The 13,420-nt window shown below is 42.1% G+C and overlaps 2 protein-coding genes across 4 annotated transcripts in view; both read right to left on the minus strand.

The window, feature by feature from the left end:
• Positions 1 to 105: 105 nt before the first annotated feature.
• Positions 106 to 6,634, minus strand: fcer1gl (Fc receptor, IgE, high affinity I, gamma polypeptide like). Its single transcript, XM_020586137.1, has 5 exons — positions 4,062 to 6,634; positions 3,829 to 3,920; positions 3,366 to 3,404; positions 2,908 to 2,937; positions 106 to 1,986 (listed from the first exon to the last, which is right to left on the minus strand). Exons 1-5 carry the CDS (start codon positions 4,114 to 4,116, stop codon positions 1,921 to 1,923), a joined length of 282 nt encoding a protein of 93 aa, XP_020441793.1. The 5' UTR covers positions 4,117 to 6,634; the 3' UTR covers positions 106 to 1,920.
• A 915-nt stretch (positions 6,635 to 7,549) lies between these two features.
• The window catches only part of LOC109951564 (vang-like protein 2), an 11,676-nt gene continuing 5,805 nt past the window's right edge, over positions 7,550 to 13,420 (minus strand). For 2 of the 3 annotated variants that reach the window (XM_020586135.1, XM_020586133.1), the window contains exons 2-8: positions 11,591 to 11,958; positions 10,736 to 10,859; positions 9,574 to 10,181; positions 9,176 to 9,309; positions 8,839 to 8,974; positions 8,249 to 8,492; positions 7,550 to 7,832 (exon numbers count right to left, since the gene is read on the minus strand). In XM_020586135.1, the coding sequence (XP_020441791.1) occupies positions 7,572 to 7,832; positions 8,249 to 8,492; positions 8,839 to 8,974; positions 9,176 to 9,309; positions 9,574 to 10,181; positions 10,736 to 10,859; positions 11,591 to 11,661 (1,578 nt within the window). In that variant the 5' untranslated portion in view covers positions 11,662 to 11,958 and the 3' untranslated portion in view covers positions 7,550 to 7,571. Of the gene's footprint in view, positions 7,833 to 8,248; positions 8,493 to 8,838; positions 8,975 to 9,175; positions 9,310 to 9,573; positions 10,182 to 10,735; positions 10,860 to 11,590; positions 11,959 to 13,198; positions 13,352 to 13,420 lie in introns of all 3 variants that reach the window. The other variant, XM_020586136.1, reaches the window with a different exon arrangement.

Here is a 13,420-nt window from a genome sequence, read left to right on the forward strand (position 1 = left end):
CGTTGTATTACACCTGAAAAACAAAACAGTGTGCGGGCAGCATTTTCATAACATAATTTAATGATATTTAAACAAAGTCAACTTAACACAACCACTCGGCTCAACTTTATAGCTCCTGATAGCTGAATCAAAGTACTTAACAGAGAGAAACAGAACAAAAGAATAAGAGAAAAAAATTAAAAATAAATAAAATAACAGTCTAGGTTACATGGTTACATAGAGTGCAATATAACAAACACTGCAGGGGTGTAAAGCTGACTTGTAAGTAGTTCACTATAAACATATAGGCCTTATAAATGTGATTTAAAATTATTCATTAAACATTTCTTACCAAAGCATGTTCATTTTGCATTATTGTATCTCAAGAAAGAATCGCCCTTAGATTTCCAATTATTTTTATTCAGCAATGATGTCTATTAGCTCTAATTTGGACATTTCAAAAGCAAAAACATAATTGAGCAAAGTTTTGGATGCTATGGCCCAATTATTGTATAGTGATCAACAGTTTGTCTTAAGACCTGTGCAGTATAGGTTAGTATTTTAGTTTTATGTATGAACTCCAATGATAAATAAATCCTTACTTAATAGTTTTCCTTTTTTTTCATCACTGTGTAATAACCAATTTTGGTGACACTGATTAAAGCTGTCATTTCCCAGGAGAAAAGGAATGCAGCATAATTCGTGTGAAATTCTGGTACACAGAGATTTTCCAAAACAACCTGTTAATCTCTGTCAGGAAGACGCTCCTGTTGTTTCAGCTGTTTATCTGCTGACTTATTGTTAGCTCACAATGGCCTGCAGCTACAACCCCAGACAAGTAGCAACAGTAGCTACAACAGTAGCTGTTTGAGATGATGACAAATGAATGAGGTCTTTATCAAAATTTCAAAAATATACAGCATGTTGAAGTGAAACTTCTCTGTTGCACTGACTCAGTATAAATAGGAGTTAAAGTTAGACTTGAATTTCCTCAAGCAGTTGTTAATGCTCTCTCACTGTTACCGTAAATAGTTACAGACATTTTTTGTTTACAGGGTGAGGTGTGTTGTAACAGTTAACTGCGTCTGAAATTGAATCCTCAGTGCCAGTCGCTAGTGTTGATGTGAAGCAACAGTGCAGACTGTGAACAATCCGTTCTGAATACATTTCCAATTATCTGCCTATAAAATTAGTAGGTGAAAGTCTGGGTGGTGTTCATTTGTCATACAGGTGGAATGATACAGGCTTTTGCCAAGAAAGTATGCGGTTGCCCTGTGGTGCTACAGCTGTTGTAGTTTTCTGTTACGCATGCACATTCTTCAGATAAGCTAACAGAGGTCGTATTTACTGTCTGGATGGCCAAACTGAACTCTCTGAGCTCCTTTGGTTCTTGTTAAATGTAATGTTTATTTTGCAGGAATCAAGCTTATAAGTCTGTTAATTCATAAATGAGCTGTTTCATATCACTGAAAACAGCCAGGTTCTTTAGAGTTTGGACCCCCGATACCCCCCTTGGACTTTCTGAAAGTGTGACAGGCATTTTTCGACATTTTCTGACAGGACCTTTCTTTCACATGAAGTGCAGTAAGCATGATCCTTACCAAAACAGGAACATGTGAGCAGAAACAAAGATAAATTTAAACTTCTGTTTTCTTAGTAACTTGAGTAAAACCTGATATGAAAAACAGAGCGGAATGAAGTGAAGACTCACATAACTTTTATGAGTAAATTGTTAAATAAATCTCATGGTTTGGACATTTTATGCATACACGGCAGAAAGTGTAAGAAGAAAAGAAGTAACTTTACAAACATATGTTGAAAATATATATAGAAATTCTATGCACAGGCCCGCGACAAGTCAACACAACTTAATATACAGTATAAAGATGTGAAAGATTCAACATGTGTGTGTTCTCAGCATCTTCTCTGCACGAGTCTCCTTCACACCATAGGCTTTTTATCGACTTTGATGGTCTCATAGGTGTCAGTGCTCTGACTGGACAGACCCTACAGCACACAGACAGACACACATGATGATATTGAGATCAGAATTAGAATCAGAATCAGCATCAGCTTTACTGGCCAGGTGCACCGGACACAAGAAGAATTTGACTCCGGTACAACGGCTCTCAATGTGCATGTATGTAGAATGCTCTTTTGTAAGGCAACAAGTAGGCAAGTAAACAAGATAAGACTGAGAGAAGTTAAAAAAAAAAAGAGTGCACGAACAACATAAAGGGATGTGCATTAGGAAAATAAAAATAAAATACTTATAAATAAATAAAATAGATACAAAAACACCTGATTCAAAAAGTAATAATACACTCACTGCCCATTTTAACAGGTACACCTGTACAATTGTATGCACCTCCACCTTAACATTTGTGTTTATGAAGCTCAAAATGTTGGCAAAATTGTCATAAATGTATACATTCAATTATATGTTTATTATTGAGTTCATAGTTAAAGGTGGTGTTGTACTGGACTACGTTATATTCAGAGGTGTTCCTAATATTCTGACCCTCTCATTTATGTAGCTGGGGAGGACAAAAATACAGAAACACCTCTGAATATAATGTAGTCCAGTACAACACATTTATATATTTATGACAATTTCACCCAAAAACTGAAACATGTTGAGCTTCATCAACACAGATGTTAAAGCGGAAGTGTTGCATTGAAGTGCATACAGTTGTGCAGCTGTACCTAATAAAGTGACACGTGAGTCTAGGTTTCTACAATACTGCAAGCATTTACTGTACTGAGTCTAAATGAGAGTTCTTTTTGTCTCTGACAGCCAGGTAGGTGAATTTAAAGAAGAAAAAAAAAACCCGATAGTCCTTTTCCATCGGCTGTGTGGTAAGCTATCACTTTTCAGTCATGTGTCATTTTAAATGTCTTTTTAAGCACTAGAACGAGAAGTCTCACCGCATAGATGCCTCCCTCAGCAGGCTGCTTCTGCCAGATGGAAACAGTTCAAAGGAGTTAACAAGTGCACTTCATGACAATCATTTTGTTAACTGTGATAAAACGTATTTAGATCCTCCTTTAAATTTGGGTACAGATTATTTCATTTTTTTCTCAGCTTTTAAGACCAATTCTAAATAATTTTGCACGCATAAAAGAATTAGCAGGAAGTAGGAGTTGGTATTTGTTTGACAGGAAGAAAAACAGGTCGAAACTGTGACGGTGTATAAATAATGTAAGTTGGTGGTCAGCTCAGACTTATAGGAAATGATAAGTTGAGGTGGGGGGTTACAGCGAAGCTACCGTTTGGGGGCCCACATACCACAAAATAACGCCAGGCATTAAAAACATTTCACTAAATCATATATCCTATGTTTTTTTTTTCTCATAATAATGTTGATAAAGAACTTTGATTTTACCTCTGATTGTCTGCTGGACGAGTTTTTGGATGAACCCATCTATCAAAAAACAAGATCTCATATGATTCACTGATTCAGATAATATTCACCATGAAGTGTAAAGTGCACACCAGTGTGATACTGGTAGCACCGCTGCAATAATCAAGAGGATAGTGAGATTTTACAAGTAAAACAGGCAAACAACTGAATAACATCAGCTGCACCCATAAACATGAAGATTAAACATATTTATTGGGATACAGGGAAAGCAATACATTGTTTACAATGAAATAATAGTTTAAAAACATTTTCAAGACTTTTTCCACACAAGATATAATTACATTTTTAACTAAAGTCTTAGAAATGCGCATATAATCTTATCTTTGTCAGTGTTCAGCAGTATTTGAATGTCCATACAACCATAAGGGACGGTTCCACACTTCCTAATGTTCATGCGTTTGTGTGTTGCTCCTGTCTGTCTTACCCTCAATCTGCAGTATAAGACTGTGAGAATGATGCCATAGAGGATCAGAATCCCATCCAGGATATAACAAATGCTCATGTCTCCAATGGCCTCTGCAGACAGAAAGCACATCACTGAGAATGTGTCCGATAGCGTTCCATCCACACACTGCATTACTGAGGATTTTCAATACGACAGGTACCTTAAAAATCTTCCCACAAGAGCTCAAAGAAGTAACATTTACTAATTCTCACCAGCGCAGGTGGGGCTGATCATCAGAATGGCAGCAATAAGCGACAATCGCAGCATCTTACCGGGCAGGCTGAAGATAAGATGGAAGGTCTGTTTTGTTGCTCACTTGTCGGCTGTCAGCAAGATCTTTTTATAAAAAAAACCTCTGAGGCAAGCTCTGAGCAGCAGCGAGCAGGAAGTCCGGGGCCCTTTGTCCGTTCTGAAGCTGTGAAACCACAAGCCTCCCACTCTGCCACCTTCCTTTCACATAAGTTCCTCTAAAGCTCTGTGAAAAACACTCTGCTTCTCTTTAATGGTAGTTTCTCAAATCCAGTGACACAGGTCTTTCAACACCATTAAACAGAACAGAAACCATTTATCAGAAAAGAGAAACTGTGTGCAACTACTGTATGTCACACAAATATCAAAATACAGACGGTCATTTTATTGCAGGTGCATACAGATAAAAGAAGAAATCAGCTCTGACTTCACCTGCCATGCTTCAAAATGAGTGACAAAAAGAGGACTTAAGGAATAAATGGTTTAATAATGAGAAATGCCTAACACACTATACCAGCTACAGTTACCAAAAGCAAAATAATACAAGACAAATCTACAATTGTTTTTACAAGCCACTTATTTTTCAAAGGTGAAAACATTCAGAAATTTGCATCATCATAACTTAGGCACCTTAAAACGCATAGAAAACAAGTTATTATAAAAAAGTTTGGAGCCTGAAAAAACTCTGGCATGCATTTTTAAAAAAAGGATCTGCATTTTGATCACTAAGATAAAATGTTGTACACACTGGACCTGGGATTTGGTTTTTTTTTTTTGTTTTTTTTTTAGAACTGTAAAGGACTTTTTAAACCACATTTTAAGGAAAAGCAAACAGTCAGTTGTGCTGTGGCTCAGCGTGCTGTAGGCAGATACAACAGAGCGGATCGAGTCCCGACATCAGGCGAGCTTCAGCATTTACAGTAAGTTTCAGGACCTGGAAAACGTACGAGGACAGATGTGGCCTGACACTGCACCTCCACATCTGGAGAGTAAGGCTGAGTTACAGATGGAGGCAGCATGTTCACTGTGCCTGTCTGAGCTCGTGGCACAAGGCGAGGCGGTGAGGCGCTAAGGCTGCAAAGGAGCTGCAGTGAGGAGTTACAATCACATGTCTGGTTTGGGATGTTGGTAGAAAAACATTTTAAAAAATTAAACAAAAAACAAGCCAGCTCAAAATTTAACTACAGCTGCCTATTTAGCACTGATTTCCGTATGTGAACCTTGTTAAAAAAAAAGTCAAATAGAGCCATTTACACCTGGTATTAACATACAATCAGTATATGGAAGCATAATCTGGATTCCAGGCCTTTGGATTTACACCTAATCTCAACTCTGATATGATCTTAATATCATGATATGAATCTCCAACGTTGGTCATCTTGAAATTCAGATAAAACTGAAGATGTGGGTTGAGAAAAGTTCAAAACAGGCCTGCTCTTCTTAGCTCATGAAAAGATAATATTTTAGAGATGCATGTGATTTTGATGATCTACAAAATAGGTGAGAGGAGATGGCAGATCTGGGACAAATGTCAAGGGCACAGACGGCAACGCTGCTGCATGCTCCCCTCATTTTACTTCACAAATAAAAAAAACACGTCTACCTGAGGTTCAACAACAGCAACAACAACTTGTTTCTGAAGCTGCCTACCACATTATCAGCTCAGAGGATGTAGTTAATGATGCCACTTGACCTATATATAAGATTTAAGTCACATGGTGACAGGCAGCTACATTTGGGCAGGAGACTATAATGCCTGCATCTAGTACCAGGTTTGGACCCGTTTGCTGCTCCATCCCTGTTTCCTAGAATCTTAGCTGACTCGTCCAGTGTTGTTCTGACAAACAGTCTAAAATCAGGCAGGCAATGAGATGTGGCTGAAAGCTCTGGAAACACAAGGAAGCAGGACCTTGGGTTGACAGTGGTTTAGTCCGGCTGCTGTTGCCAAGGTCAAGAATGAACCTCTGAGCCACTTAATTGTCCTCTGAAAACAAAGGGGCAGGTGTAGCTTTTTGCAATGGTTTCTTTAAAATGCATCAAGAGGCAGACTTAAGTAACAGTTCAACATTTTGACCAGACTGTTTTCTTAAGAATGTGGCAGACCTGTACAGACAGCAGTGCCACCTACATTAAATTCTGGTGATGTTCCAGCCAACAAATCCCACAAACCGACCGAAACCAACAATGAATTGACGTAGTAACTAGTACCGCCTGTGTATTCACTTCCTGATGTATCTTCTTACTCTGCCATAGAGCGCCATTGTTGTCCAAACACCACTTTAATGAGGACATTCATGAGCCACAGTGTTGTAATGAGTGACATACCTCTTCGCTGCATGGGCACTATTTTTAAATTCAGTACCATATACACGAGCCTGGTGTCAGAAATACTTGCTTGCGTGTGTTAACCAGTGGCTGAAAATAGTTTAGTAAAAACTTTTGTTCCTCCTGTGTGACTAACAGGGCCCTGTTGTATAAAAGATTACTGAGCCTTTTAAAAAGTGGAAAATAAAGCTGGTTTTAAAGATTTACATCTTTAGGAACTGACTTCAGAGTTCACACACGGGGCAGGGAAGTCAGACGCTATTGCAGAATGGACTAATACATTGTTGGTTTTCTGGTCCTTTAGTGGAATTTATTACCAACACGAAACATTAAGATTCACACCAGGCTTAAGTTTTAACATCCTGATCCAAATAAGGTATGAACTGTATGTTAATAGCAGATGTTATGGCAACTCTGCTTAGACCTCCTATTAAAACAATAATATTAACAGTAGAAACACCAGTGTAGAATAAAACTAAAGCTGCATATTTAGATAATGGTGAACATATGGAATCTGGAGTAGCAACTCAGGAATGTACGTTCATTCGTCTTTACAGTCGGATAAAAAGGCCGAAAATCGACGTGTTAATTCAATTCACGTAATGCTACATTCTGTAAGTAAAAAAAAAAAAAAAACAGTCTGTCATGTGAAACAAACCAGTACACTGACAGGGAAACCAAAGGCAGTGGTACATCAGCGTTAGAGCCAGAGCTGAGCCCCAGTCTGTTTTTAAGACACAAGATAGAGGAAGTGACACATGTGATGTAATCCCCCACCTCTGGCATTCGTGTGTTGAATCAGCACAGTAAAGTAGTCCAGTGGTTACAGCAAAAAAAGAAAAGTCCCCTTGAGAAAAAAGGGATTTTGAAAGTGTTGTAAGGAGAAACACTTAACAACACAGAAGAAGAAACAGTCAAGGCATCCGTTTGTCTCCAGGTACAGACAATTGCTGAGCTCATCACAGTTTGATATCAGAGCATCTGAGAGAAAGAGAGATCATAAAACAGGGGGGGGGCTTCAGGAACGTGACATTGCTCTCCTTGAATGGTTTCTTTGTCACAGACTGGGGAAATTACTGGAAGAGAATGGACCACAAGGCCTCCATATGTCCCGCCACATCAGTGGTCCAGCAGGAAAGGAGACTCCTTCACACCGAGGTCTCCGACTGCAGCCTCATGACGAACTTGTGGCTCTTTGGGTCGATGAACTCCTCCCCGAGCCGCAGGAAGGGGAGCGGCGTCACCGTGACCACCAGGGAGAAGTCCAGGCGTCGCAGGGAGAACACCAGACCCTGACGCAGGGCTGAGGTCACCGGCTCCTCGCTCACCAGAGTCCACTGGCGCCCCCTGCCGTTCTGCTGCTGGTACTGCATGGTGGGGCCTGGGGTAAGGTAACGCTCCAGGAAGGCCTGACGGGGAGAGGATGAGAGGTTAAAGAACAGCAACGTAAAATCTTATCAGTCCAAAAAGTGAGAACAGCCCTGCTCTCCATTCCCAGGATTCATTTTTACATTTTAATCTTTAGGATTTTTAATTCTATTTGTGATTGTACAACATAATTTGTTTAATTTTGATGTTGTGGTATATTTGGCATTATATGTTTTATAAAGACTGTCTGTGATTCATTGCCCATCTTGGACAGGACACTCTTGAAAAGAAGATTATTAAATTCAATGATATTTACTTAAGCACAGTTATGTTTGAGCAATTACAACCCAGTGTGCAAACCTGTGCAATTTCAGTACAAGCAATCTAAAAGTTAAGGGTCTACAATAAAGACTTTCAGAGTCCAACACCAAGGGCAGCTAAGTAAAGGACTTCCTACCTTGGGCGTCATGTTGTGCGTGATGCAGAACTGCAGGTGTGTGAGGATGCTCTCCATGCTGTGGAAGGCCTGCTGCCGGGTTGTTCTCAGGTATTTCTGCATGGCTCGGGCCATCGGGGCAAAGATGGCCTGGGCCGCCTCCCGAGGATCCATCACCTCTCTTGGGTGTTTGGGCGACGAGGTGACCTCGTCCTCGTGGAGGCGTTTGATGTGGGTGAAAGCCTCTTCCACCGCTACAACCAACCTATGGAGTTGTCAAAAAGCACAGTTTTAGATGCTGTTGGCAGTGTGGCTATTTCTCAAAAGAATGTCCTTTCAAAATAAGATTCTTTTGGTTGGTTAAAGTCAGATCAGTATAATCTTGACCGACAAATGTTAGATTAATCAGTTTACTGGGAACAAACGGGCAACTGCATAATTTAAGTGATATGTGAGCAGACAATGAGATGGCAAGAGGTCAGGACTGAATGACAACACATGGGAAGGTGTCTCTCCTATTCTGAGCACGGGTTCATTTCTTTACTGCTCCACCAACCCCCCACAATGCAGTGAATCCCTGCTGTCGGATCAGTAAGGACTACTCATCTGACCTGGCTTTACGTTTGCGGATCCTGCGGTCCATCTCCGCCTCCTCGTAGTAAAACTCGTTATGGGAATTGTCTCTCCTCCTGGCAGCAGCTGCTATCATGGCCCGGGACTGGCCTGTTGAGTTATTGGTGGTGTTTTCTATAAGACAACACCCACAGAGGAAGGCATCAGTGGATTTCACATGCAAATGAGAGCAAGAGTGGAAAAAAAAAACAAACATTCAGTAAGGAAGTGACCTCAAGACACCTCAGTGTCAAAGAGCAACCATCTGGTTCAGACGAATGACATTGACAGACTGAGGAAAAACAGGCATCAGAGCTGAAACAAGGCTTTATTTACCATCCAGGGAGTAAACTTTGAAGCCAGTCATCTTCTTGGACAGGATGGACTTGGGCAGGTTGAGTAGGGCAGGGTTGTAGACGGGGAAGTCGCTGTAATAATGGTCCAACACCCAGACGGCTGCCCGCTGGATACTACAACACAGAGTGACACATCACTGCCACAGTAAGTGAACAAACATGTAACGTGTGTTGTTGAAACAGGATGTGGCGATGAGACAGATCAGTCGTACATGTAAACCAATGAACTGTAAGCTACCTACAGAAAGCCAGGATACTGATGATTTTACTGCTTGAACCCAACTATTTTTTCCATTTGTATAGAAGCAAAGTGTTAGGAAAGTTGAAGTAAACTTATGATAATATTCACCACTGGTTTAACTGAGGAGTTGCACCAACCTGAGGTGGCCCACATTGTAAAACTTGCTGGCTCCGTCCGTGCTCCTGACCACTTTGAGGCAGAAGGCCGGCTGCAGGTGTCGGACCTCCAGAAGCACCAGAGCAAGGTACTGGATGAAGAGCAAGGCGTCTACCAGCGAGGCAGCATACTCCACTATCCCCCTGTAGTCCCTCTCCCTGGGCTCCAGCACCCGCACGCCGTAGAACAGCCAGTAGGACGCCACAAACAGGAACACCAGCACCATCAGCAAGCAGCGAAAGACGAAGAAGCGGGGGAGGGTGGCGCGAGGTGGCCGGAGGAACAGCGCCCAGGAGGAGATGAGCAGGACGAGGAGCTTGAAGGCCAGGGACACGTAGAGGCCTTCGCAGGGCGTGCCACAGGGCTCAAGAATGTCACGCCACAGGACCTGTGGGAGGATGAGGAAGGCTACAGGTGTGACCAGAGCGAAGAAGCTTAGAAGGCCTCCCAGAGCCGGGCCGACAAAACGCTTGCACTCCAGCGGAGTCGACTCCTCCAAATCTTTGGAGACGCGGGTCAGGTCCTCGTTAGAGATGCTGTGTTCTGAGGTGCCAGTGACGACAGTGGTGGTCTCTCCCCAGTTATCATCCTGTCAGACAGGGAGGAGTCATGTGTTCACTTTCACTGTCTACAAAGCCAACAAAGCACTGCCAGTGCTGAACACAAGGACTCAAGAGGTTTACCGTTTAAAAAGTTGTTCAACAGAAAATGGATGCACAATCATTTTTTATAATTGATTAAAACAAAACAAAAAAACCCAAAACAGCAAAACTAAACATTCACTGGCTGGGTTTTCAGATAAAACAAGCAAGTTTGAAGATGCTACAGTGGCTTTGGCGAACATGATTGATTTTTTACTGTTCGTTGTTATTTTAGATATATTTTAAAGAGACATGTAAACAAAAAAAAAAGTGGTGGGTTACCATCAATGGATCTACCAGGTTTTAAGAACAACAAAAACAGTGATAAGGTCACAATCCAAGTATAAGATCTGATAAAGTATCAAATACAGAGGCTGCAGTTTAAAGGGTGACTGCACACAAGAAAAATCTAACATCAGAGGCCTCAGGTCATTAATAAGTGCTGGGTTAAAAAGTGTTGCTTTAATATGAACAAAGTTGTGTAGAATGCAGTGTAGCTGACCCTGTCGTCCCCGCGGGTCGACTCTGCGTCAAGCAGCGGCTCCCCAGGAGTCTGGATGGTGACTGACTTGTCTCCACGGCTGCTGCTGTCTCGGCTCTTGGAGCGGTGGCGGTCCCTCCGATCCCTGAAGACACAAGCACAACGGCGTGCGGGGTTACTGTGTGGCACTGTCTGCACACGCTAAAGTATATTAACAGCTTTAACACATATTTACTGCACAAGTCTAGAAGCTGTTTTTCCAGATTCCCAAAACCATGTGTGAAAAACCAATATCCCCAGAATGTCAACTTCTTATTATAATAAGAAAACAGTCTTGTGGCAATGTACTTATCAGCTAACCTGAAGAGTGAAATGGTTTATTTAACTTACTTTTTATGCATTTATTTGGAACATTTTGAGGATATGTTGAAACATTCTAACCCTGAACATCTTATTCAGGTTGAAAGTTATAATATTTTTATCCATTTCTACAAAAACAAATTCTCACTGTGGATCTATTTATGTTGGGGTTGTTGCTTTGGATGTAAACATTAGAAATGTTTACTTTGTGGCATATTGTGGACTTCCGTCCTTTAAACATGCCATCGCTAAGAACACTTGGGACATCAAGAAATGACTAATACTAAAAACTTGGCAAACGATTGATCTAAATTTCAGAAGAGGGCTGGTTGCTAATGAGGTGAGCTAGTAGTTAGTGCAAATTGTACATGTATTAGTTCCTTTGCTTTCCCTCAGATGAGAATAATGCGCCCCACCAATGGAAACAAGCATATACACCAACACTGAGAGAACCTCATGAAATGGTTGTTGCTAAAATCCCAGCAAAAGGGGAACGATGTGACCTGTGTGACCCACCTGTGCTTGCGGGAGCTTCTGGAGTGGGAGGACTTGTATGAGTAGCCCGAGTACTGTGACTCGTTGTCCATGTCTCGGGTCGGTGGTGAGCGGGCTTTATGAGCCCCACCTCCTCCCCCTGTGCCGCGCCGCTCGCCGACTCCTCCCAGCTGGCTCTTGCGCTCGGAGATGGACTTGGTGGAGAGAGCCAGGGGCAGCTTGAGCAGGTCAACCTTACTCCTGATGGAATCTATCTTGGAGGCTGATGAGGAGGGAGCAGGAGAAGGGAGGCGGGAGAGTGAGGGAGGCTACAGAGAGGAGGAGAAGAGGGGTGGGAGAGGATGGCGGATAGGAGAGCTGCAGCAGGGGAGAGCTGACGTGGCCGTGATCTGAAAGAGATGCACAGAGAGAGAGAGTGATGGATGTGAGCTGCTTCACCTCAGTACCTTCTGCGGACCACATTACTGCCGTCCACATCTGTTTTACATGTACAGTCATACACACAGCAGAGTACAGTGTGAGTGACTCAGTGGTAGCTTATACATGCTTACCGGGTGGCCTCACCAAACACACAGAGGAAGGCCCCGTGGAGATCTTTTCATTATTCAAGCCATTCCTGGTGGGCTTTAACTACTATCGCCACAGACTGTCTAGATGGATACGCTTCAGGGTCCACGGAGTCTATTGTGAACTTGGCAAAAACACATCCTGGTCTTGGTATAAACTACAAGATAAACATCATTTGGAAGCCACCTCAGGCATTCAAACAGTACATTAAACTAGAATTACTGCTTCGTCATTGTATACCTCCGCCAAACGGTCAAATTCACGAGAATGGACAGATGTGAGGTCACTGACCTTAACCTTTGACCTTTAACCACCGAACCCTAACCAGTCCAAGTGGGCGCTTGTGACAAATGAGAGACTATTAACCTGGAAGGAGTATTATTAATTAATCTATTGATTATGTCTGCAGATATAACCACGCAACATGATGTAATGTATTAAGACAGCTGGTTTTGTCCATCTTACAGCTCAAAACCCAGTAACAAAGTTTGCAGGAAAACAAAACAAAGCAGCAAATCGTCACGTTTCAGGAACTGGGACAAGCAAATCGCTCAGCTGTTTCATCTTAGTTTTAAATGAAACTTTAAATGCTCCAGAATGATCTAAATGTTAAATGAATAAAACAGAGAATCACAAAAACCCCTCTAATGTTCAACAGTCCCTCAAAGACTAAAGCAGGATTAGCATCATGCTTTAGGAAGGCTTCAGTCAGTTTAACTGTACAAGTCCAATGTTAAATGACCCTTTAAATTAAGAGTCCATGCATGGTGTTGTTGGCTGCTGTGGGAATCAAACCTCTCACCCTGGCACACTGAGTACTGTGATCTATCGACCAAGTGACACTAAAACACTTTAGCCCACTGAACTGAGGCTTTGGCTGCAGCTCTGTGTTCCTACATCCCTTCTTCCAGGTCTCAGCCAAGGTTAATCATCATAGGACACATCTTCTCTCACTGAGAAGCCAGCTTTAGCCGCCCTTAGCTTGGACACAATGGCGGCCATATTGGATTACTGTGTTTTCACAAAACTTGTTTGCCCTCTCCCTCCCTTTTGCCATCTCACATTCCCTCCCGCACTCCCCTCGTCCCCTGGGAAACGGGGCCTCTCCGCTGCCATGGTGATGAAAGAGGGTGTTCAGCTGGAGGGGGAATTGGAGATTGACAGTTGCCGTGGAAACCTGACCTCAGGCCGCCCTCTGCCACTCTGTTTTCCACTCTGACAAAAAAAAAAAAAAAAAACCCAAAAAAAAAGGGTTGGCAAGACGGATGTTGGCCTGTCATTTGC

The sequence above is a fragment of the Monopterus albus genome, unplaced genomic scaffold, assembly GCF_001952655.1.
Source record: "Monopterus albus unplaced genomic scaffold, M_albus_1.0 scaffold396.1, whole genome shotgun sequence".
Classification (NCBI taxonomy): Eukaryota; Metazoa; Chordata; class Actinopteri; order Synbranchiformes; family Synbranchidae; genus Monopterus; species Monopterus albus.

Bases quoted from the DNA above. Each gene is read 5' to 3' on its own strand.
- fcer1gl (XM_020586137.1), bottom strand. From the start codon at position 4,116: ATGCTGCGATTGTCGCTTATTGCTGCCATTCTGATGATCAGCCCCACC. The intron at 3,921-4,061 runs GTGAGAATTAGT...TTCTGTCTGCAG, and splicing joins GATCAGCCCCACCTGCGCTG to AGGCCATTGGAGACATGAGC. The intron at 1,987-2,907 runs GTGAGACTTCTC...TGTGTGCTGTAG, and splicing joins CTGAGGGAGGCATCTATGCG to GGTCTGTCCAGTCAGAGCAC.